Source organism: Castor canadensis, chromosome 8, assembly GCF_047511655.1.
Source record: "Castor canadensis chromosome 8, mCasCan1.hap1v2, whole genome shotgun sequence".
Lineage (NCBI taxonomy): Eukaryota > Metazoa > Chordata > Mammalia > Rodentia > Castoridae > Castor > Castor canadensis.
The window spans coordinates 13,880,085-13,905,026 of NC_133393.1; the positions used below are offsets into that span (position 1 = coordinate 13,880,085).

Consider the following 24,942-nt stretch of genomic DNA (forward strand, 5'->3'; position numbering starts at 1 on the left):
GTACAGTACTGAAAGGACATCCCATTTTCAAAACTATGATAGGGAGGTGGAGATAGGAGAATCACAGTTTGAGGCTAGCCAGACAAAAAGGTAGTGAGACCCTATGTCAAAGAACAAGCTGGGTGTGGTGGCATACCTGTAATCCAAGTTACAGGCAGAAGTAAGAGGATCATGGTCTGAGGCCAGCACCAAGCAAAAGCCCAAGACCCTTTCTGAAAAAATAATCAAAGGAAAAATGTGCTGGAGGTGTGGCTCAAGTGGTAGAGCGTTTGTCTAGCAAGCTAAGCACAAGCCCCTGAGTTTAAACTCCATATCATAAAAAACAAAAACAATAAAAAACAAACAAACAAACAAAAACCTATGCTAGGATCAACTGAGGCTTCTATTGAGATTACATCAGCGTTCAGCTTCCCCCTTTGCCCAATGCTGCTTCCTTCACCCTACCAAATTTCAATCACTGCAAACCTGCCACACAGTCATCTCTGTCTGAAGGCAGTGTCCTTTAGATAAAAATAATCACTGAGGAATTTTGAGCAGACATGAGACAGTCTGAGCTGAGTATTGGGTTAAAATTCCAGGTAAGCAATTGTCTTTGTCTTCAGTACTTTAACAAGGGCACAGATGTCTCACACCTGTAATCCTAGCTACTTGGGAGGATTGTGGTTCAAGGGTAGCTCAGGCAAATAGTACACGAGTCCCTAACTCCAAAACACCCAACACAAAAAGGGGCTGTTAGAATGCCTCAAGTGGTAGAGTGCCTGCCTAACAAGTGTGAGGCCCGAGTTCAAACTCCAGTACTGCCGCCCCCCAAAAGAAGTTTCTCCACTGTCTTCAACTCTCAGTTTCTGAGGAGAAATCTACAATCATCCTTGTCCTCCTTCTTCTATGTGCAATATGTCTTTTATTCTGCAGCGTACTTTAACATTTTTTCTTAACCAGTGGCTTCAAGTTAGTTGAAGATAATGTCTTTTTCATACGTTTTTCTCATGTTTCTTGTGTTTGGAGTTTGTTGAAGTTCTTGTATCTGTGGCTTATAGTTTTCATTAAGTTTGGAAATTGTTCAGTCATTGTTTTCCCAAATGTTTTTTCTGCTCTCCCCTTTCCTTCAGGGACTCCACTTATCTTGCACATAAGGCTGGTTGAAGTTGTCCCACAAATTACTGGTGTTTGATTCCTTTTTTTTTTTTTCAGTTTTTTTTAACTGCTTCATTATGGATAGTTTCTATTGCTGTGTATTCAGACTCATTAATCTTTCCTTTTGTAGCATCTCATCTGGCATTAATCCCATTCAATGTGTTTTTCACCGTAGTTGATATCTCTAAGTCTGAAAATTCTTCTTTAAAGAATTTTCCACATATGATGGGAGGTGGTGATAGCTCAGTGTTGGAGCACTTGTTTAGTATGCTTAAGATCCCATGTTCTATCCCCAGCATCCCCTCCCCAAATCCTCCATATCTCTAGCCAGGTGTTGTGGTAATGCCTATAATACCGGCATTAGGGAGGCTGAGGCAGGAGGATCACCAGCCTAAGTTACATAATGAAACCCTGTCTCAAAAGAAGGAGAAGAAAGACAAAAAACCAACTTCCATGTTACTTAACATGCTCGATTTTTCTTCTTTTAAAACATATGGAATAGTTATAACTGTGTTAACATATTTGAATATTAATTTTATTATTTGAATAATTTCTGGATCCATTTTGCTTATGTTTCTTACTATGGGTCACATTTTTCTGTTTCTTTCCATACCTTGTAATATTTTATTGGGTGTTGTGCTGATCAGATTTTTGTGGCTGTGACAAAACCCACAATTTATTATTTTTTTTATTATTCATGTGTGCATTCAATGCTTGGGTCATTTCTCCCCGCTGCCCCCACCCCCTCCCTTACCACCCACTCCGCCCCCTCCCTCTCCCCCCCACCCCCTCGCTACCCGGCAGAAACTATTTTGCCCTTATCTCTAATTTTGTTGAAGAGAGAGTATAAGCAATAACAGGAAGGAACAAGGGTCAAAAACCACAATTTAAAAGGAATTGTGTCACAGGTTTCAGTCCATGGTCGAATGGCTCTGTTGTTTTAAACCTGAGGGGAGACAGAACGTCATGGTGGCAGATGTGAGCCTTGGGGTCCAGGTCCGAGGTAAAGTGTTTGCCTAGCATGCATGAGGCCCGAGGCTCGATACCCAGCACTGAAAAACAAAAAGATCTCTACCTATCCAATTTCCACGTGGTCTATCCAATCACAGCTCCCTCCCTCCCTTCAAAAGTAGCCGTGTCCTTACTTTTATAAAGGACGAAAAGTACATAACTCAACTTGCTTATGTGTCTTTATGGCTTATCACTGAAACATGCACCCTAGTCTCTGGTTTAACCTTACTCATTTTGTATATATTTTTTTTATTTTTTGAAGTACTGGAGTTTGAACTGAGGGCCTCACACTTGCTAGGCACTGGAGCTTTACCACCTGAGCCACTCTGCCAGCCCTTTTATCTTTGTGTGTTGGGTATTTTCAAGATAGGGTCTAACAAATTATTTGCCCAGGCTGGCCTCGAACAGTGATTCTTCTGATCTCTGCCTCCCAAGAAGTGTCACCCAGCTAGCATATCTTTTAATATAAAGCTGGAAACACATTTTTTAATCACTTATTTTGTGTAAGACACTTAGTGGGCACTGAAGGAGCTACAAAAAGAGGCAAAAATGGGTGTGGTGGTACATGCTTGTAATCCCAGCACTTGAGAGGCTGAAGCAGGAGGATCAAAAGTTTGAGACCAGCCTGGGCTACACAGCAGGACTCTGTCTCAAATTTGCTATTTTTTTTTCTTTTTGGTGGTACTGGAGATTGAACTCAGAGCCTCATGCTTACTAGTCAAGCACTCCACCACTGGAGCCATTCCACAAGTCCAGTTTTATTTATTGTCATTATCACCATCGTTGTTGGTGGTGTTTCTGGGCTTGAACTTACGGCTGTGTGCTTCCTAGGCAGGCAGGTGCTCTACCACTTGAACCATGCCTCCAGCCTGAGACCTGTTTCACAAAAAAAAACAAAAAAAGGAGCAAAAGTATGAGACTTTACAGTCCGTTTGGCTTTGGGAAGGACCAACCTCACCTTAAGAATGGGAGGAACCAAGCAGGTGCAGGATTGCACACCTGTAATCCTAGCTCTTGGGAGGCTGAGGTGGGGAGGATTGAGGTTCGAGGCCAGCCTGGGCAAAGAGTTCACAACTCCAAAATAACCAGAGCAAAATGGAGTGGAGGTGTGGCAAAGTGGCAAATCCTGAGTTTAAACCCCAGTCCTGCCAAGAAAGAGAGAGAGAGAGAGAGAGAAGATTCCATGAGGCAGGGGGTGGATAGTAGGAGGATCGTGGATGGTCTAAGGCTGACCCTAGGAAAAAAGCATGAGACCTTAGCCTAGAAAATAACTAAAAGTTAAAAAAAAAAAAAAAAGGTGGGAGGCTTAGCTTAAGTGTTAGAGCACCTGCCCAGCAAGTGCAAGGTTGAGTTCAAACCCCAGTACCACCATTTTAAAAAAAGGAAGAAAATCGTATTAAATTTTGTAGTTCTGATACTATTTTGGTAACCTTTTTTTTTTTTTTGGCAGTACTGGGGTTTGAACTCAGGACCTCACAGTTTGCTTGCATGTGTTTTACCACTTGAACCACACTTCCAGTCCCTGGTTACACTTTTTTTAAAAAGAGAATCTTCATGTTTTAGATCTACATTTTTCCCCTTGGTGTTTGAACTCAGGGCCTCACTCAGGGCTTGCTAGACAGGCCTCTACCACTTGGCAGGTGCTCAACCACTTAAGCCACTCTGCCAGCCCAAGATCTACATTGTAAAAGATTTATAAAGACGAAATCTGGGCCTCTGTGTAAAATAAAACAGTGAGGATATTATGGGTATACACAAAACAAGTCTGGCCATAAATTGATAATGATTGGATCTTAGTATACTGTTTCCTGGAGTTTTTGCTTTATTGAAAACAGCTTTACTGTTGCCAATGCCAGGGTCACCTTCCTTTTCAAGGCTGAGTAATATGCCACTGTGTGTAGATCACATTTGCTTCCACTCTCTCCATCCTTTGTCTCTCAGTGAGCACTTGGGTTGCTGCTGTGGCCATTGTGAATGATGCTGCAGAGTACGTAGTCCCGTGAGTGCTGTTTAGAGGTCTTGACTTCAATTCTTTTGGAGCTGTACCTGGCAAAAGGACTCCCACATGGTGGGAGTTCTCTTCTTAATTTTTTGAGGGACCTCTGTACTGTTTTCATAGCTACTGTGCCATCTTAATCTGTACCTGTGATGTGCAAGTGTTCCAGTCCCTCAATCTCACCAACACTGAGTTTTACAAATAATATACATCCTAACAGGGTGGGGAGGTGACAGCTCATTGCTGTTTCTATTTGCATTTCCCAATGCTGGGTTTTTGTATTGTTTTGTTTTGTGCTTGTGTATGGAATATTTTCGAGATAAGGTTTCAAGAACTATTTGCCCAGGCTGGCTTCAAACTTCGATCCTCCTGATCTGTGCCTCCTGAATAGCTAGGATTACAGGCACGAGCCACCGTGCCTGGCCCCAATGCTGATTTTGAGCACCTTTTCATGTATCTTTTAGCTGTTTGTATGTTTTCTTTGGAGAAGAAATATCTGGGGAGTTCCTTATATATTTTGGAAATAACCACTTATCTGATATATGGATTGCAAATGAATTGTCATTTCACTCTTTGGATTGTTTACTGCACCGAGGTTTTTTAATTTAATGTAATCCCAATTTTTTTTGTTTTGTCGGTTTTTTTTTTTTTTGTGGTATCAGGGTTTGAACTCAGGGCTGGTCTCATGCATGCTAGACATTTGAGCCACATCCCCAGTCCTTTTTTGATTTAGTTATTTTTCAAATAGGGTCTCATGGTTTTGCCTGGGGCTAGCCTCAGTCCAAGTTCCTTTTATCTATACTCCCTGCATAGCTGGGATTGCAGGTGCACACCCCTGCACCCAGCCTGTTTGTGCTTTTGGTGTCTTACCCAAAAATAATTAACAACACCAATGTTAAAGAGCTTGTCTACTATGTTTTCTTCCATGGGTTTTAGTTCCAGGTCTTACATTTAAGTCTTTAATCCATTTTGAGTGGATATTTGTGTGTGGAAGGAAGGGGTCCAGTCTCATTCCTTTGTCAAAGATCCGTTGGCCATATATGTGTGGGCTTATTTCCTGGCTCTCTGATCCATTGGTCTATACACTTCTTCATGCCAGTACCATACAGTTTTAATTACTGTACTTTCATGATACACTCTGAATCAGGAAGGCTACAACATGGATGAACCTGAAAGACATTATGCTAGGTGAAACTAGCCAGTCACAGAAAGACAAATGCCATACAAATTCAACTGTGTGAGGTGTCTAATTGACTCACAGAAGCAGAGACTACAACGGTGCTTTCCAGCACTGGGGCGTGGGGGACCTGGGAGTTGTCAAATGGATGTAAGGTATCTCTTATGCTAGATGAGTAAGTTCTAGAGAGCTGCTCTGTGCAGCGTGGTGCCATTGGTGACAATATGGGAGAGTGCCATGGGAACAAAAGTAAAGGGACGTTGGAAACTTTGGAAGGTTGGAATGTTATTCCCTCAATTGTGGTGGTGGAATCACAGGTGTTTACACCTGTGTACGTTACGGGTGTAACTTAAGTTTGTACACACAAACTTATCAAATTTCACGCATTAAATACATGACCTTTGTGTATAAATTATACCTTAATAAAGCTCTTTAAAAACAACTTTATGCCAATAAAACCTACCAATTATAAAAGTGTACAACTTAATTTTTGGCAAATTAGATACAGAGATACACAACCATCATTACGATCCAGTTCTAGAACATTCTGTCACTCCAAACTTCCCTTAGGCCCCTGTAGTCATTTCCTATTCCCACCCCTATCCCTAGCCCTAGGCAACAATGAATCCGCTTTCTGGCTCTCCAGAATTGCCTGTTATGGAAGGTCCAACTAAATGCACTCACACAGTACTCTGTACTAGTATATAAACTGGACATTTTCTGTAATAAAAACAACCTTTGTACAATAGAACAGTGACTTAAATTTGTATGGCACTTTTTTTTTTTAAGCAGCTTTAGATTCACAGCTACATTGAGCAGAATTCAGAGTCTCCACATAGCGCCTGCCCCACCCCAGGCACTGCCTCCCCCACTGTCCAACCTCCCACCAGAGGGTGCGCTTGTTACAGTGAATGAAACGCCGTTGACCTTGGTTGTCATCAGCCAAGGTCCATAGCTTCCGGATGGCTCACTCGGAGTTGCACGCGTTCTGTGGGCTTTATACATCTATTATGACACAGATCACCATTGCGGTTTCACAGAGAGTGCCACAAACATCCTTGGAGCACTTCTCTTTTCCTGTGTGCTTTCACTGTGCTGCTGCACCAGGATGGCACGTGTTCGAACCAGGGGAGAAAGTAGGCTGGACATTTTGTACGACTTCCACAGAGGGCAGCCCAAGGCTCAGGGGTTTAGGGGACCAGACCAAGGTCAGAGAGTTAGAAGCTAATTAGGACTCAGTTTTGGCCTCTGTCACCTGGCGAGATACTTCCCCATCATGCTGCCCCCCTAGCCTGCCCCCCACATCACTTAGTGCCACATCTAAGCTACAGGCCAGGCCGACCAGTGTGACCCGTTACAGAACCGATCTCAGGGTTGCTTCCCACCTGGAGAATCAGGCAAAACTTCCCTTCTCCTGGGCCTGAGGTAGAAAGGGAATGCCAATTGCCCCAGAGGCGTGGACCCTAAGGAAATTGAGCGAGTTGGTTTCTCTATTTATAAGACGCAGGGGGCAGAAATAGGTTGGTCGGTGTGCACACGAGCTGTGTGTTCCTCGCCTTTGGGGAGGATGGGGGAGTGAGCGAGGACGAGGAGTGTAGAGGTTGCTCAAGTCCTGTGACACTCGGGGGCGTGCGTCTCCCTGCGCACGGGGGGGCGCCTGTAGGGGGCGCTGTGTGCTGGCCTTTGCCGCACAGTCGGCGAGCCCACGCTGAGCACTTAAAAACGATTACCCTCTCTGCAACCTCCTACTTTGGTATTTTAATAGTTAGTCTCAGGAAGAATGCCGAAGAAACGGATGGCGCTTTTCTCTCTGGGGGATGGGGCTGAGAGTCTCAGGACTCGCTGTCCACGACATGGCCTCTTGTTCCATTTGAATTTTTTGTAATGTATTTGCGCTGTTGTTATAAAAGGAGGGGTAAATTATTACTGGGGAACACGTGTGCCTGTCTCCCTGAAGAAATTGCTTGCATCTGCCTTAACGCAGCAGCATGGCACGGGCAAATGCATGTTCTCACCCACTTGCTCACTCGACAAGTGTTTCCTGTGTGCCACCAGCAAATGTGACAACGATCCCTGGCCTACAAGGGAATTCCACTCCGCCGGGGGTAGCAAGAAACACAACAAAATCAACAAGTTCTATGGGACAGAGACAGGGAAGCCAGGGAAGACGATGGGGAGGACTGGGGGTGACAGGAGGTCACATTGGATAGGTGGCCTGTGAACAAGGAACAAAGAGTAGGAGGTGGTGAGGAGTGACCGGGGACCTGCTGGCACCAAGCGGGCTCTGGGCAGAAGGAACAGCAGATGCAAAGGCTCCGAGGCAAGAGCGGGTTGGTACATTGGAGGCTCAGCCAGGAGGCCAGGGAGGCTGCAGAAAAGTGAGGAAGAGGAGCTGGGGGTCGGGAGGGAAGAGGGTGACCAGACCACGTGGACCTTGTGGGCCACGGAGGGGTCTTCGGTTTTTAATCGCAAGTGAGGCGTAAGTCATTGGAGGGTTTTTCGAATCTCACCTCTGGGCTCCCTCAGTCAGAGGGGATCCAAGAGCTGCCGGGGGGTGGGGGGTGGGGGGGGTGTGGATCGGGTGGTGGCAGTGAGTAATGGGTGTCACACTCTGGGAATATTTGGAAGCCCGGCGGCAGCTGCCCGGGGGTTGGGCGCGGAGCTCGCAGGTTGGTGGCCTGAGCAGTGACAGTTTGGAGGTGGGGGCCCCGGAAGACGTGTCGCGAAGGGGTGGGGCTTGGGTTCCGACAGGGTCCTCCCCGCTGTCCATCCCCGGTACGGGCCCTCGGGCGCCCCCTGGCGCGGGACGGCGATGGCGGCGGCGATGGCGGCGGCCGGGCCGCGGGGCGGCGGGAAGCTGGTGGAGCGGGGCGCGCCAGGCCGTCGGGCCCTGTACTTCTGCGGGAGCATCCGCGGCGGACGAGAGGACCAGGCACTGTACGCGCGGATCGTGTCCCGGCTGCGACGCTTCGGGGCGGTGCTCACGGAGCACGTGGCGGCCGCCGAGCTGGGCGAGCGCGGTGAGGCTGCGGGGCGGGGGGGGGGGGGTGGCGATCAGGGCCGCGCGTGTCCCCATTACAGAGGCAAGGACCCGGTCCCATCAGCGCCCAGCTGACTTTACCCTCAACCCCTCCAGGGTGAATACGGAGCAGAGCAGAAAGCAGTTGGACGGGGCTCAGCCCCACCTCCCGTGCTTCCCCCCTCCCTTCCCCCAATCCCTTCCCTCCCCGTCCCATCCAAAACGAAGTTTTACTTCCCCGCCAGGTCCCTCTCTCAGACCCCACCGACCCCAGTTCTGGCCACCACTTTGTTTCGGCTCCTACTAATGTGATTCTCATTGAAAAATACTGTTAAGTCTTTCCACAGCAAGGCTTTCATACGTTGGTCTGGAATTCCACCACTACTCTAGTTTGAAAATTATGCTTAGAACTCTTACAGTTCTGCTCAGAAAACTTTTAAGAGGTTTCTTTTGGCCCAGCCAAGAACAGATACAAGATTTATGGGGCCTAATGCAATTCCGGGAGACCTCTTTAAAAATAAGACAAAAACCAGACCAAGTACAGAGTCTCACATCTGTAGTTCCAGCTATGTGGGAGGCCATATTTCGGATTACCTGTCTGAGGAAGGGGCAAAAATGTGACATCCCATCTGAAAAATAACTAAAGCAGAAAGGGCTGGGGTCATGGCTCAAGTGGTACAGTACCTGTGTTTTGCAAGTGCAAGGCCCTGAGTTCAAACCCCAGTACCAGCCCCCCCTCCCCCAAAAATCCCCAAATTACAAAAACCACAAAATAAAGTTACTAGAGGACTGCAAAGTACCTGTGCCAGTGAGGGACCCAAAGCTTAAGGTTCACCAGTTTCATGGTATAGCCACCTCTGCCTGGTGGCATGGTAGTTCTTGAAGTATAGAGTGCTCAAGTGTCACTGGGGAACTTGTTTAGAGTGCAGTCTAAGCCAGATGTGGTGATACAGTTCTGTTATATCTGCTAGGGCAGGAGAGTCAGGAGTTCAAGCCTAGCCTGGGCTCCATGGTGAGTTCCTATCTAAAGAAAGAAAAAACAGTCTGGTAGTCTGGGCCCTGGGGTTTGAACTCAGACCCTTGAGTTTGCCAGGGAGGTGCTCGACCACTTGAACTATTCCACCAGCTTTTCGTTTTGTTTGAAGAGTCGTCTTAGTATGTGGCCCAGACCTGTCTCAACCCCGAGCTCAAAGGATTCTCCACATCCCAGTATCTCCATGAATGGGCTTAACAAGCACTCCAGTGGTTCTGCTCATGCTGTGTGAGCCTCGCCGTCTTGAAGAGCAGCATTTAATCACGCTGGAAGCTGTGATCCCTTCCCCTCCCGCCCCGGTACTGGTCTACTTTTGGCCAAGTGCCCATGTGCCTTTCCCCAATCACACATTGCCACCTTGCACAGGGTTGAATTTTTCTTGTGGCTGTTCCATCTCTTGTCCCTTTTGGTGGACTCCTATGTTCCCTTGGTAGTCATTTTGCACAAGACTTCTGCCCTCCATGTGCAGGGTGGATACGGAGAGCAGCAAGGGCATAGAGGTTACAGGGTACTGAGCCAGGGCAGAGCATCCTTAACCAGCTGTCTGTGAACTACAGGGGAAGAGGCTGCTGGGGGTGACAGGTTCATCCATGAACGGGACTTGGCCTGGCTGCAGCAAGCAGATGGTGAGTGGCCTACCGTCAACCTCCTCTGGTTTGGTAGATTCCTGGGAATTCCCTGGCTTCTGCACCTAGAAGGGACTCCCTAGAATTCCCTCCTCACCACAGCCACTGTCGACCCTTACAAAGCCTAGGTGCCCCAGGTTTTGAGCCTTAGTCCCTCTCTTCCAGTGGTCGTGGCTGAAGTGACACAACCATCCTTGGGTGTCGGCTATGAGCTGGGCCGGGCCGTGGTCCTCAATAAACAGATACTATGTTTGTTCCGCCCGCGGTCTGGCCGAGGTGAGCACCCCTGCCCTAGGTGGGCACCCCTCCCTCTCTGGCTTTCTGTGGACCCCCCAGTTTCTTCTTTGGTGGCTCTGAGCACAGCCCTATCCCTAGTGAACTGGGGCTGGGAGCTGAGAAGTTTGGAAGACAGTTTTGCTTTCACCCCTTCTCAGCACTTTCAGCCATGATCCGGGGAGCAGCAGATGGCTCAAGGTTCCAGGTGTGGGACTATGAAGAAGAAGAGGTGGAGGCCATGCTGGATCGATACTTTGAGGCTGGTCCTGCTGAGCAGGTGGCTGTCTCCCGTGACCCAACTGCCACCTTCTTACCCTAACACTACTCTAGTGGCATTCCTGCCTTAGCCTCAGTAGGAAATTAAAAAGTCTATGAAATTCCATCTGTATTATAGTGAGGTGGGGCAGACCCTCAGTAATAGCCCTTTCCCACCCCATGTCATTTTACGGCACAGAGACCCTTTAGAAGCTTATATGCCCCAAAAGGCCACCTGGCCCCTGAGGAATGCTCAGAGTGTGGAGAAGTCTGGGCATGGGGCTGGACCACTCTTCTCTCATCTCTGAAGCCTGCTGGGTCTGCACCTGGCCTGGACCACACAGACTTTCATCTCCTTGTATCAGCTTAGGTCAGATGGGTCTCTGAGGATAGAAGAGTCTGGAAGTCTAAAGAAAACTCTTCCTTCTAAAGAATGAAGGGGGCTAGCTGTGGAGGGGATCTTGGGGGTCGCTGAAGATGGCTGGCCCCTGAGGCAGCTGCCCAGCCTGCTTCCAGGGAAGTACGTGATAAAAAGTTTATTCAGTAAACAGAAGGTGCTGCAGACGCTGGGAATCCCCTCTCCCATGACAGTGAAACGGTGAACTCCCCACCCCCACAACCCCATGACTGTGGTGGGACAGCTCCAGGTGTTTCCTGCATCTTGCCCCCCCCTCAGTCATAGGCCTCATCGTCTTCATCCTCATCACCAAAGAAGAACGTCTCTTGGTTTAGGTTCTCAGATTCCTCATCATAGGAGAAGCTGTCATTGTCCAGCTCCTCATCAAACTCCTGCTGCCACTCGGGCACATCCTCCTCATCCTCCTCGTCCTCTTCCTCCTCCTCTTCCTCGTCCTCTGCTTCAATCCCTGAGGAACTCTGGGGCCTAGGGAGAACCAGAACACTCGGCCCAGAGAGACCTGACATCACCCACTGCTCCTCCAGGGCTCTGCCCACCCTACTTACTGATTGCTGGGCACATTGGATCCTTTTGCCTCCCGGGCATCTAATGATGGACTCTGGAGACCAATTCGGAAGTCCTGGCAAGGAGACAGAAGGATTTGGGAAGCAAGAGAGCAGAAGGCACTGGGGCCTCTGTGCTTGGCGTTCCTTTCATCTGACATTTCTTGAGGGCCAGGCTCCCTGCTCCTCACCATGGCCCTTCCCAAGCCACTTTGTTCACTTTCACTCCCTGAGGGTCTCCAGGGATAAGAGTGCAATAGTGGGCACTCCACCCTATGCTGAAGGCACTTAGGATGTGTTTGTCTTTTCTGCCCAAGTTCCCCAGCAGTCAGTAAAAAACCTAGGGCAGGGTTCACAGTTTGGGCTCAACATCTGTGTATTAGAGCTAGAGAGAACCTTGGAGACCCCTTATTCCAGTAATCTGCCCCCAGTCCCATACTCCTAAGATTCTGAGTCCACATCTGAGAAGTATAGTTTGAAAAAGTTCTGAGTGATCCTGATGGGCACGCGATGTGGGAAAACCAACCTCTATCTTGTAGGAATCCCTAGAAGGCTAAGTGACATGGTGGGCAGCAACCAGCAAGCTGGCCTAGGAGCTGGGACATGTGCCCAGGCCTCCTGACACCAACTCACTCCCTTGCATTTCCCGCTGGATTAGACCCAGGGCACAGGACCCAATCCCTGCCAAGTGCCGGGCATGAGAGAGGCTGGGGCAGTACCTGCGTGGAGTGCTGCAGGATGGCGAGCAGCCTCTCCTGGATCCGCCGGAGCAGCTCCATACCCATGCTGAGGCAGTCTGCCCGCAGGAGACGCAGGGAGGAGGCCAAGTCTCGGCAGCGCAGCAGGGTCTCCTCTGCAGGGGCAATCAAAGGCTTGCTCCCTTCTCCTATTCCATCTACTTCTTCCTCCTCCCAAAACCTACAGAGCATCCACCAAGTGCCAAGTATGGCTCTCAACGCTCATTTTCATGGAATTCACATGCCAGGGGCAGGGTGCAGACCAGCATCAAAGGACAGGTCAGGTGCACATCTGTCCCACTGGCCCCTACAGCACGCACTTTAGATCTGAGGGGGAGAAGGCTTTGCAGAACAAAGAGGAGGGCTGGGGCAGAGTGAGTATGGGGTGCTGTGTGACTGCACTGTGGTAGAGGTGTTAGGCTCACCGAGGAGGATCTGCAGGGCATTGGTGTGGAGCTCCAGGTTCTCAGTCTGCTGCTCCACCACATCCATGTACTCTGTGTCCTGGCTGTAGAAGCTATAGACACAAGCATAGGCCAGCACCTAGGAGAGCCCCGGTCACCTTTCCTTTCCTGAGGCCAGGCGCTAGGCATTTCTGCCCCCACCTGCCCACTCCTCATTCCCTCTATCCAGGCAAGTCAGATGAAAGCAGCCAAGCCCACCCAGCCTCCTGCCCGCCTCCCCGTCACTACAACCTTTCGAGCTTGCTCAAGGCCCCGGCAGGCATCACTGAGGAAGGTGAAGGATTTAGGTGGGGGCACCTCATGGATGGCAGAGACCCGGTTCCGCAAGTTCACAGCAAACTCCTATGCAAGGAAGGTGCTCAGCACAGCATGTGCAGCTCCAGCCCACGCAATCAGTCAGTACCCCATGCAGTTCTGACCAGGCAGCCACCCCAGCCCTTTGACCTTCTCACCCACCCACCCATTGCCTCCCTGCTCACCCGGGCCTGGTGATGGAAAGTGCACCTCTCATTGTAGTCCTGAAACCGCTTCTCCTGACGAGCTGCTTTGCTTACCTGGTAAGGACAGACGGAGAGGGTTGTTGGGTGCTTCATTTGGACAGGGTGGAGTTAATAGTTAGAATAGCCACCGTTCATGAGGCCCTTCTACACTTTACCCAAATTTTCATTTAATCCCCACAGCTGTGCAGGCTGCCATATTATCATTTCCCTTTACAGGTAGGAATGCTGAGGTCTGCCCAAAGTCACACACAGCAGTACAGCAGGCTCTGACTCCAGACTCCTTGCTCTGCTCTGGCACTTGCTGATATTCCATCCTTCCCAAGCTTTCTGTGGCCACTTGGGTGGGAACAGCCCTATTCTAAAGCTGAAGACCCCCCAGGAGTAACCCTTCCAGTACAGAATTCCCAGCAACTGCAGGCCCAGGTGGATTCTGTCCTCCTGCCACTGAGCCTTTGTCCCAATCACTGTCATACTCCGGACATAGGCCTCTTGCTCAGGACTAGCAGCAGCAGCCCATCCTGACAGCTTCAGGGTCTCAGCCTCTTCAGGTGACCAGCTCCTTACCATGGCAGAGCAGTTGTAATAGTCCTTGTGGTTTGGCTTCCAGGGCTTGAGGCAGCGCCAGCAGAATCCATGGTTACATTTGGCACAGGTCATGCTACAGAGGAAGCGAACTGGTCAGAGGGCACCTGTTTCTGGGCACCAAGGTCCTGGATATACCACTGATGATGCTCCAGGCATATTGTCTGCAGTCTCCTTCACCTTCCCTGCTGAATGCAGCCTTGCTTTTGAATTTCCTCACAATGTAGACTTCAAAGTGGGGGAAGAAATATTAAGATCCAGGAAGTCACTCTGGAGTATCAAGTGAGATGTGCCAACATTCACAATAAGCCTCACCGTCCTCTCCTACTGCCAGGCCTCCCCACTTCTCCCTCACCCTTTGGTGCCCCCAGTCCCCACAGTACTCCCTTCTTACTGCAGGCACCCCTCGTTCTTCTCAATGGGAGCCTGACAGCTGGGACAACGTTTGGAGATGAGCTTGGCCAGGTGCTTGCTCTGGGCCTCCACACTCATGCCATCATAGTAGCCGCCATCATCAACCCACTGAGACATGTGGCCACAGCTGGCAGGGTAGTGTGCCTAAAGCAGGAGGGGAGGTAAGGACACAGCTGAGCCCTGACAGGGCAGCACTGCTGATGTGCATGGAGAGAGAGAGAGAGAGAAGACAGGTTATATGTTAGGGACTGTAAGAGGGGAACAACACAGCCAGGTGGCAGAGGATGAAGAAGAGCAAATATATTTATGTGTGTGGCAAAAAGGGGTGCTGAGCAGGGCAGGAGTGAGAGCCCTTGCTTAGAGCTGGGGCTGGAGGGTGGGGGTAGGCATACCCACCTCAGGAAAGCTACAATTGAAGCAGGAAGCCCAGCCACACTTAGAGCAGGTGGTCCCACAGCCCAGGCCCTGGCGACACAGGATACGGTCACAGCCCTGAGGGTTAGTGCACCAGGTCAGGTTGGAACAGCTCTCCACATAGCCTCGCAGGAGGGCCTTCTCAAACTGTGGATAACAGGTGCCATGAAGTGAAGGCATGGCTCTCCAGAGGGCAAACCTTCAGAATGCCGACACCCTACAGGCCAACCGATCCCCTGGGGCCTGCCCCTTTGGCTCTGTACTGGGGCTTCAGATACCTTGGAGATGACCTCTGGTGAGGAGACAATGGCACGGATGAAGGCTCCAGTGGGCTGGGCAGGGCAGTCAGCAATGGGACAGGTGCAATTCAATACAAGGTTCTGCTCAATCCGAGTCGTCAGATACTCATTCCAGCAGGACTAGGAGGAATGAAAGGAGGGGCTGTTCAGAGAGAAGTGTTCTGGTCTCTTACCCAGCATCTACTTCCCACTCCATGGCCACATGGAAGGCCAGAAATAGCCCGTTCCTAGATCTACCTCACAGCTGACCTTGATCTTTCTAGCCTCCATGGGTTTTCCTGGGATTGGCCCAAATTACAATTGTCTTTGAGGATGTGTGGGCTTGGGTATTAACCTAGTTCTAACTACTGTTAGCAAGGACATGGAGTAGGTAAAGAGAATCAAGAAAAAGGAGAAAGCCAGGTGCCGATGGCTCACACCTGTAATCCTAGCTACTGAGGAGGCAGAGATCACGAGAGTTTGAGAGTTTGAAACCAGCCTTGGCAAATAGTTCACAAGACCCTGTCTTGAAAATACTCAACACACAAAAAAAAAGGGCTGGTGGAGTGGCTCAAGCAATAGAGTGCCTGCCTAGCAAACATGAGACCCTGAGTTCAAACCCCAGTACCACCAAAACCAAACAAACAAAAAGAAAGAAAAAAGAGAAGGACCCATGTCCTAAGAAAAATATGGAAAGAGTAGTATTACAATTTGGATATGAGGTGTCCCCCAAAAGACTCATGTACTGAAGGCTTGGTCCCTGATCTGAGCAGTGTTCAGAGGTCTTTTGAGAAGTTATGGATTATTGGTGCCTTGATCAATGGATTAATCCATTATGGAATCAAAATTTGAATAAAATTTAGCAAGCTCAAGACCCTGAGTTTAAGCCCAAGTACTGAAAAAAAAAAGTGTTTTTTTGGATACTGGAGATTGAACTCAGAGCCTTACACTTGCTAGGCAGGTGCTCTACCACTTAAGCCACTCTGCCAGCCTTTTTTGTGTTGGGTATTATTTTTGAGATGGTGTCTTGGGGTTTTTTTGCCTGAGCTGGTCTGAAACTGCAATCTTCCTGATCTCTGCCTCCCTAGTAGCTAGGATTTTAAGTGGAAGCCATGAGCACCAGCCCCATTTTTTTTTTTTAATAAGCTATCAGGAGGTGGTAGAACTGTATAAGATGAGGCCTGGTTAGAGGAAGTAAGTCACAGGGAGCATGCCTTTGAAGAGTGAGTTATCCCTAGTCCCTTTCTGTTTCTCTCTCTCTCTCTGCTTCTTGACCACAATGAGATGAACAGTTTTGTTTCTGCTTTGCCACAGGCCAAAAGAGCAATGGAGCCTAGTGACTATGGACTGAAACCATGAGCTGAAAGAAATCTTTCCTTCCTTGTTCCTCTCAGGTATCTGTCACAGCAATGAAAATCTGACTAACAAGCAGGACAGTCTGGGAAAGTGAATGGCCGGTGCCCAAATGGGAATTAAATGCAAAATTCTTGCATTTTTCGGAAAAACAAGGGGAAATTTTTCCAAATTCATACCCTACACTTGCAGGCACACAGTGCCTCAGGGTCCCCACAATGCTGTAGGACAGAATCCTGGCAGCCCCCCACACCCCGAAGAAGCCCCCTTGCTCTGATGCCACCATCCAGACCAAGTGGAATGTGGTGCTGTCACCTGTCCTGTGCCTTTCCCACCTGCCAGCAAGGCTTACATTTGTGCCCTTCTCCCACTGCTCCAGACCTGCCTGTGTTACCTTCCTCTGCCTTCTCTGGCCTTGCCATTTGTGCCACTCAGTGATGGCTTATTCACAGGCTCCTACTTTCTTGGGACCTTTTTTTTTTTTTTTTTTTGGGTGGTATTGGAGTTTGAACGCAGGACATTGTGCTTACCTAGCAAGCACAATGAGGCAAGTCCCCAGATGCTCAGGTCAGAAACACAGGAACTGTCCTTGATTCTATTGTCTGAAGGCCTCCATGCCTAATGCACCAAGTCCTGTTGGCTCTACCTCCAAACATCCACATCTCCCGTCAACCACTGCCAGCCCAAACACCATCTCCTGCCTCTTTACACACAAGTCTCCAAATGAGCCTCCTCGCTTCTACCTTTATTCCCTCTAAGCCTTTTCTCCAAACAATGGCCAAAGTAGTCTTTCAAAAATGTAAATTACATTCCCTCACTCTCCTGCTTAAAACCCAGCATGCTTCCAATAACATCCACTGTCTGCCAATCCAACCCAACCAGACGTCCACTTCCTGAACCTCCCTTCTTACTACCTGCTGTGCTTCAGCCACCACACTAGTTCCTCTGCACTTGCTTTCCTCTAGTACAAACCCTTGAGATGGTTACCTCCTCTGACACACCTCCCTGACTTCCCCAATCTGAAGAAAAAGCCCCTCATCCCCACTCACTTCCAATGACATTACCCAAGTTTATCTTTTTCCCTGTACTTATCACCAAAGTGTGGAGAGAGGGCCCTGGGGTGAGACTGCCCAAATTGAAGTCCTGACCTTGGACAAATCACTTCTGAGTGTCACCTTCTGTAATCTATGAAATGGAGATAGTGAAAGTACCTACCTCATAATACTATTACAAAGTAGAAATTCACATAACAGCATGACGCCTGGCCCAAATGAGCCCCGTAAATATTAGCTGCTATTATTAGTACCTCTCAGATCAGTTCTTGCTCAGATTTTATTCACTCCCTCATACAGCACCCAGCACCATGCACCTAGCAGGTCCACAGCAAATATTAGTTGAATGATAAAATGAAAGTATAAAGGAAATAATTAGGAACCTGGGAAGAAGGGAGACTAGGCAACTAGGAAGAAGACTCTAGAAGCAGGGGAAGGAGAAAAAACAAGAGGCACACACATGCAAATGCACATCTCAGATCACCCACCACTGGGGAGACTCTGTTGGGGGAGGCAGCTAGAATTCATGGTAACAAGGAGCACTCCTCCTATTGAGGTGATGTGTCAGGCAGGCATGAGTTCTAAAGAGCTGTGAAGCAGGGAATTCAGACTCAGCACTTCCAGTCCCCTGCTCCTTGACCCCCTCTCCTCTCCCTGCCTTTGAAGTTGGTTCACTCCCATTCTGCTTACTCTGTCACTTTCTAGCAACAAGCCTAACTTCCTTCAATCCCCTCTGCTTTGTGCTATTTCCTGATCTATGCCACCTTTTTTTATTTGTGTACTGAATGAAAATACATGATAAAAGAAGTGGTGTTCTGAGAGGAGGGAACTTGAAAGGTGATAAGGATATAATAAACTATAGTTATCACAAGTTTTATAACACTTCCTCATTTTTAAACTGCCTTGATATACAGCCTACACACTCACACACACCTTACTTCTCCAACTTGGCTGATAATTGAAATTGCCTGAGGGTTTTTTAAAACTTCAGGTGCCTGGGTTTTGCCTCCAGAGGTTGAGATTTAATCGGTCTGGGGTGCATTTAAAAGCTGGCAGTAATCATAATATGCAGCAAAGTGTAAAAACCACTGCTATATCACTGGATCCTAACAACCACTCTGAAGCATGTCAAGGCAGGTGGCACTACTTAGAGATAAGAAAGAGAAAATGCACCCAACATTGCCCAAGTCAGGAAATGGCAGTATTAAGCTAGAACCCAGGAATTTTGCAGGAACTGAGTTAGGCTGGCAAATCAGGGGCAGAGGAAAGGCTGGGACCTCACCTTACAGCAATAGTGCATGCAGCAAAGGAAGGGCAAGTCTTCATCAGGGTCCAGGGGGCTGATACAGACAGGGCAGTGATCTGGGCGTGCAGGGGCGGCCTGGGCCTGGGGTACACTCAGCCCAGCTGCCAGTAGCAGTGGCTCTGGGTCCTCACTGTAGCTCTGCAGCAGCTGTTCAGCGCCCCAGTGGGAATGAGCCAAAAGGTGCCGAGCAACATCTGGCTCTATGTTCAGTGTCTCTTGCACCTGCTGCACAGTCTGCTCCATCAACCCTTCTACCTCTTGGGGGCTCATGGTGCGGCCTGCAGGCAGCTGTAAAGATGCAAGGGCCACCACAGCTTCTGGGCTTGGGGAGAGAGAGGAGACAGCAGTTGGCATCCCTGCCTGTTTGCCCACCTACTAACTGAACCCCACCCAGGCCCCAGCTCCCTGTTTGTGCACTTGTGCTTGCACTTGCCTCAGCAGCCTGAGGTTAACCACCAGAACCAACTGTCAGAGAAGAGCCCTCCACAGAAGAATGTATAAAGGGCTGGGGCTGGCTGCAGCAATGACTGGGGGTACTACAGGGACCTAGTGGGCAGGGGTCAGAATGCTAAGTGATCTGTAGTGATGGGACAGTCCACAGCAGGTCCCACCTCAAATGCTAGCAGGATCTTTAGTGAGAAACAGTAGTTTACAGCCTTACTATGCAGTGTGGCTTGTGGACCTAGAAGCATGAGTATCACAGAGTGTGCCACCAAACCAGGATCTGCATTTAACTCCATCCCAGGTGATGTGTAAGCATACTGAGGTTTGAGAAAGATTACTCCAGAGAACTCACTTTATACACCACACAAACAGGCATAAAAAGTAATGTAATAATGGCTTCTGGTGAACTGGATCTGATGCTGGAAGTGTTAGGGTGCTGACTAATTAGAAAGTTAATAAATCCTCTGAGGAACAAGTTCCTTGAAAATTTCACAGAACGCAGTGCAAAGTTAGCACATCATACACATCTGTAGAGTATTTCATATTTTCTTAGAATGAGTCATTTATAATCGAGCCTGGATGTCTGGGTCCCTTGCCCAAGGGCTGGCTCTAGGAAGATAGGGATAGCAATGCCCCTGATTGCAGGGAAGGGGGTGGTGGTGCTCAGCGGGGGAATGAAGAATTGCAAAGTAGGAGAAATAAGAGGGACAGGGAAATGTTGGCAATAATGGCGCCGATAGGTTTCAGTTCTTGCCGCACCCTTAAGCTTCTGTTTTCCAGGGTCACGGTCCTGCCTCAAGTCTAGCTTGAATCCTCCTTCTGCCCCAACCTCCAATCAGCATGAACCTTAAGATCCTAACCAATCAGATCATGCTGAGTCCCACTGAGGGGTATTTAAGCCCCTGCCCCTCTCTCCCTCTTTCTCTTGGCTCTCTGCTCTCTCCCTCTCCCACCCAGCAATAAAGAATCTCTTGGCCAGATCACTCCTCTCCACGTGGTCACTTTTGGGGCCTGTATTTCCTTACAGAAAATGTGACAGAACAAAGAAAAAGTGTTTCTCTATAAGTGAGCTTGTCACCACTTCACTACAAGGGGATAGAGGTAGGGGTAACTACCTAGGCTTGGAGGTCTCAGTGTTCTGGTTGCCACAGAAGGAGACATCTGCCTGACCCCGGCAGGGCCCCATGGGCTCTGGGGTGGCATACATCAGGATCTGGGGCCGGTCATCACGACGTTCCACATAGCCCTGGCCCAGAAGGTGCAGGATGCAAGAGAGGACATCAGTACTCGTACAGGCCACACCCCCAGCAACAGCTCGGCCCAAGCTCCCAGGGGGATTTGGACCCTTCTGCCAGGCCTCCAGCACCTGGATGGGAGGAAAGAAACAAGGAAGCTACTCTTACCTAGGGGAGCCAGAATACTTGGATTTAATGTCTGGCTCTGCCACTTACTGGGTAAGTTACTAAATTTTTCATGCTCACTTTTTTTAATCTGTCAAATAAAATAATAATACTTATTTTGGAGGATTATTATGAGGACTAAATAGCTTAATTATGCACATGGTAAACACTCATGTCTTACCTCTGTTTTCTGTGTACTGCCCTGTCGGGAAACCCAGATGGAAGTGCTACCCAATGGAGATCTCACGTTGTGAGAGTTTACCTTCCCTTGTTAGGACCTCTGGCTCTATCCCTAACCCCAAGCATGACTCCTTTCTTCCCGGGGCATTGTCCCCTCTCTGCCTACCAGACAAACCAACTGGTCAATGTGAAGGCCTTTCTCCCCATGGGCTTTGAGAATACGGACAAGAAGACAGCTCAGGAGGTTCCTCTTCTGTTCCAGGGTTCGGCCCTCATCCTTCTCTACATTCAGGTACGTCTGAGGAGGTATCAGCCACAGGGCCTCCTCACCGGGCTGGGACCCAGGCTCACGAAGCTGCAGCACCCCTGGAATTCAGTTCCAATCAGGTACCCAGGAACAGGGAGGGACATATGAGTGAGGATTAAGAGGACCCTATGACATTCTCATTCCCTAGTATAGTCTCCCACACCCTCAGAGCCCCCCACCCTTCAGCAGAGGCTTAGCCTAGTACCATTGACCTACCCCCTTCTGGAAGGTTCTGAGCCTCCTTCATGGTCAAAGGGCCATTCTCAGAGGTAAGGGGCATAATTGCCTGGTGCAGTAGCTCAGGGGAGAGGTCAGAATTCTTCAGCAAGGTATCTACTGACATCTCCTGGTGAGGAGAAACAAGGCCACTTAGGAGTGAAAGGAAAATAGGGGAAGAGGATGGAAGGAGGAACAGAGTTCAACGGAAGAGAAGACTGAGAGAGACTAAGGAGTTGAGGTACCGCTGTCTGATTGAAATTTAATAGCAGCCACATCTGTACAGTGGACACATGCAGGGTCTGCTTTCCAAATTGTAGCTCAGCCCGGCCCAGCCATGTCCACTGTAGTCTTCTATGTGGTCCCATGTCTAGAACTGGGTGGTTCTGACCTGATAAAAACACACAAGAAGAAGAAAAAAAAAATACAAGATATTTTAAACCCAAGACTTCTTAAAAATACATATATGTACGTATACCTGTACATATATAATGTATAATATTTTATATATATATGAAAAATAATTAAAGCAAAAATAGCTGGAGCATGGCTCAAGCAATAGAGCTCTTGACTAGCAAATGCCAGGCCCCAATTCCAAACCCCCAGTAACACACACACACACGTTTTTTGACTAGCAAATGCCAGGCCCCAATTCCAAACCCCCAGTAAAACACACACACACACACAGACACACACACACAGACACACACACACACACACGTTTTTTGACTAGCAAATGACACACACACACACACACACACACGTTTTTTGACTAGCAAATGCCAGGCCCCAATTCCAAACCCCCAGTAAAACACACACACACACACGTTTTTTGACTAGCAAATGCCAGTAACTAACACACACACACACACACGTTTCTTGACTAGCAAATCCAAACCCCCAGTACACACACACCCAATTCCAAACCCCCAGTAACTAACACACACACACACACACACACACACACACACACACACACACACACACACACACACACACATGTTTTTTGCCCAGGCTGGTCTGGACTACACTCCTCCTCTATTTATGCATCCCTTATAGCTGGATGACAAGCATACACCAGCATGCCCAACTTTTTTTTTGTGGGACTGGGGTTTGAGATCAGGGCTTTGTGTTTGCAAAACAGGCATTCTAACACTTCAGTCACACCTCCAGTCTGTTTTGCTCTGGTTATTTGCCCGGACTGGCTTAGAACCATGACCCTATGGATCTCAGCCTCTAGAGTAGCTAGGATTACAGGCTTGAGCTATCAGGACCTGGCCATGCCCAACTTTGTACAGACTGAGACTGCTAATTTTTTGCCTGAACTGGCTTCAAACCATGATCCTTCTGCTGTCCACCTGCAGAGTAACTACGATTACAGGTGTGAACCACCAGGCCTGGTTCAACACATTATTTTTAAAAAGTAGTTAGAAACAAGGGGAAAAGTGGGAAGAATCCAGTCTTTCCTGAATAAGCTGTACTTCGGGGTTAACTAAATAGTTAATGATAAGAAATTTCTCTTTATAGAGAAAGCATTCCAGCCAACTCGTGAAACAGTGACAAAACTAGAGTATCACTATTTTGCAACCCATAATGAAATGATAGATGTAAAAAGCTGATGGAAAACTACAGGTAATGTACAGATAGACTGATAATGCAGAATCCAGTGATCTATCTTAACATCACATGCCTTCTAGTGGAAGGACAAAATACCAACAATGAGGCATTCTTGCTCAAGAAATCAAACTCAAACCTGGCCAGGCACCAGTGACTCATGCCTGTAACCCCAGCTACTCAAGAGGCAGAGATCAGGAGGATCTCTGAAGACAGCCTTAGGTAAATAGTTCACAAGACCCTATCTCAAAAAAATAAAACCCCAACACACACACAAAAAAGGGGCTGGTAGAGTGGCTCAAAGTGTAGGCTCTGAGTTCAAGCCCCTGTACCACAAAAAAAGAAAAAGAAAAAAAAAAAAGAAAATCAAACCTGAATATGAACAAGACTCCACATCCAAATATCAGGAGATAAGGCAGACAGAACACAGTAAAGGACACTATGCGAATGCAATCAGTAAAAACTAGCCTGTGGACAGCTCTAACTGGCAAACAACCCAGTTTTCCTCCACAAGGGGAAAAGGGGAGCCTATCACCTAAGAGAGATGTAAGAGATAACCAAATGTAATATGTGGGCTTTATCTGGGTCCTTATTAAACAAAATAACCAAAAAGCTCAAGCCAACCAGGGAATTATAAACACTGGCTGTATATTTGATGATATTGGGAATTTTTGTTAACTTCTAAAGGTTTAATAAAGGCAGTGTCCTTGTCCTTATTTTTAAAAAGTGAGTCCTTGCCTTTTGGATTTGAGGGTGGGACAAAGTAGATTGGTGGTATAAATGGAACAAGACTAGTTTAGAGCTGACACGTGTTGGTATAATGGAGTTTATCTAGCCTGTCTACGTTTGAAATTTACCATAGTAAAAAGACTTTTTAGTCTCACATGGTGGTACATGTTTGTAACCCCAGCATTAGGGAGGCAGAGGCAGGAGGATTGTGAATTTGAGGTTAGCCTAGAATACGTAACAAGACCTTGTTTCAAAACAAACAAACAAACAAACAAAAACTGAAGGTGTAGCTCAAGTGGTAGAGTACCTGTTTTGCAAGTGCAAAGCCCTAAGTTCAAATCCAGACCCACCAAAAACAAAATTCCAAAACAAATTTTATGAGGTGAAAATAACTCATTCTCAGACAGATAAAAACTGGTAAGGTTTTCCACCAATACTCCCTCAATGAAGAAACTGCTAACAGAAGTACTTAAAAGGATCGGGATGCAAAATGAATGGTGACAAAAGCAATTGGCATAATGGCAAATGTAAACATCCCCTGAAAACAACAATAATGATTAAGTTGGGAGGTTATCTGCATTCAGGGAAGATAAGGCAGTAATATCTGATAACTCTTCAAAGAAGTGAACCATTCCACATAATGCTGTTCTTTTGGTAGGACTGGGGTTTGAACTCAGGACTTTGCTTGCAAAGCAAGTACTCTACCACTTGAGCCATACCTCCAGTCCTAGAAACTACTTCATATCTACACTCATGTCCAATGGTACCCTCCTTTTCCTCTGTTACCCCGAAGCTCACCCCAGTCTCTAGTTTTCCTCTCCCTAGCTCCTTACTCTGGCTGTAGAAACTGGAGAAACGGTCTAGGGCATCACAGAATTCTGTGGGAAAGCACTTTCTGGGATGGTGCAGGTAGCAGAGTGGGGACACGGGCCAGCAGCGGGGCGACAGGACCAGTATAGAAACTGTTGGGCTTGAATCTTCCATAAACAGTTCTTTCTCAGCCTCCTCTTCCTCCTGAGGAACAGAAGGATTTCAAGGGCCCAAGGGTTCTCTCAAGTCTAGTCTTCTCTTGTTCTCCTATTCTCCCCTTTCTTCTTGCTCTTACCTCCTCTTCCTCCAGTCCCTGTTCCTCCTTGTCCTCCTGCTGTAAGAGTAACCTGTCAAGCTGCTGAAGCTGGTAGACATGGAACTGGCGCTGCAGCTCCTCTGAGGTGCTGAGGCTCTGCAACATGAGCTGGGGGAGGCGGTTGGGGAAACAGAGGCCGATCTGCTCCAGCACGGCCCCCTCCAGCCAGCTGGAGCCCAAGCTCAGGAGACGGTCTGCCATGTAGTGCCTGCAGCACACAGCCCAGGAAGATCTCAGTGTAAGCTCCAGCAAAGCTCAGCCCCAGATAATCCCTCCAGAAGGCAGTCCCTATATTGCAGCCTGCCTGAGTCACAGGCCCTGCCTTACCTCTTCTTTCCC

The 24,942-nt window shown here is 48.2% G+C and overlaps 2 protein-coding genes across 3 annotated transcripts in view; one reads left to right on the forward strand and one right to left on the reverse strand.

The window, feature by feature from the left end:
* Positions 1 to 8,102: 8,102 nt before the first annotated feature.
* On the forward strand, positions 8,103 to 10,652 carry Dnph1 (2'-deoxynucleoside 5'-phosphate N-hydrolase 1). Its single transcript, XM_020157236.2, has 4 exons — positions 8,103 to 8,338; positions 9,928 to 9,996; positions 10,162 to 10,272; positions 10,431 to 10,652. Exons 1-4 carry the CDS (start codon positions 8,131 to 8,133, stop codon positions 10,589 to 10,591), a joined length of 549 nt encoding a protein of 182 aa, XP_020012825.2. The 5' UTR covers positions 8,103 to 8,130; the 3' UTR covers positions 10,592 to 10,652.
* Positions 10,653 to 10,721: 69 nt separating this feature from the next.
* Cul9 (cullin 9) overlaps positions 10,722 to 24,942 on the reverse strand; it is a 34,164-nt gene continuing 19,943 nt past the window's right edge. For both annotated transcript variants that reach the window (XM_020157235.2, XM_020157234.2), the window contains exons 25-41: positions 24,583 to 24,811; positions 24,311 to 24,491; positions 21,380 to 21,525; positions 21,135 to 21,264; positions 20,778 to 20,977; positions 20,147 to 20,397; positions 18,564 to 18,909; positions 14,877 to 15,017; positions 14,581 to 14,745; positions 14,165 to 14,328; positions 13,753 to 13,846; positions 13,168 to 13,242; positions 12,920 to 13,030; positions 12,650 to 12,767; positions 12,207 to 12,340; positions 11,491 to 11,564; positions 10,722 to 11,410 (exon numbers count right to left, since the gene is read on the reverse strand). In XM_020157235.2, coding sequence (XP_020012824.2) covers positions 11,200 to 11,410; positions 11,491 to 11,564; positions 12,207 to 12,340; positions 12,650 to 12,767; positions 12,920 to 13,030; positions 13,168 to 13,242; positions 13,753 to 13,846; positions 14,165 to 14,328; positions 14,581 to 14,745; positions 14,877 to 15,017; positions 18,564 to 18,909; positions 20,147 to 20,397; positions 20,778 to 20,977; positions 21,135 to 21,264; positions 21,380 to 21,525; positions 24,311 to 24,491; positions 24,583 to 24,811 — 2,770 coding nt within the window. In that variant the 3' untranslated portion in view covers positions 10,722 to 11,199. The remainder of the gene's footprint in view (positions 11,411 to 11,490; positions 11,565 to 12,206; positions 12,341 to 12,649; positions 12,768 to 12,919; positions 13,031 to 13,167; positions 13,243 to 13,752; positions 13,847 to 14,164; positions 14,329 to 14,580; positions 14,746 to 14,876; positions 15,018 to 18,563; positions 18,910 to 20,146; positions 20,398 to 20,777; positions 20,978 to 21,134; positions 21,265 to 21,379; positions 21,526 to 24,310; positions 24,492 to 24,582; positions 24,812 to 24,942) is intronic.

Bases quoted from the DNA above. Each gene is read 5' to 3' on its own strand.
- Dnph1 (XM_020157236.2), top strand. From the start codon at position 8,131: ATGGCGGCGGCGATGGCGGCGGCCGGGCCGCGGGGCGGCGGGAAGCTG. The intron at 8,339-9,927 runs GTGAGGCTGCGG...TGTGAACTACAG, and splicing joins CGCCGAGCTGGGCGAGCGCG to GGGAAGAGGCTGCTGGGGGT. The intron at 10,273-10,430 runs GTGAGCACCCCT...ACCCCTTCTCAG, and splicing joins CCGCCCGCGGTCTGGCCGAG to CACTTTCAGCCATGATCCGG.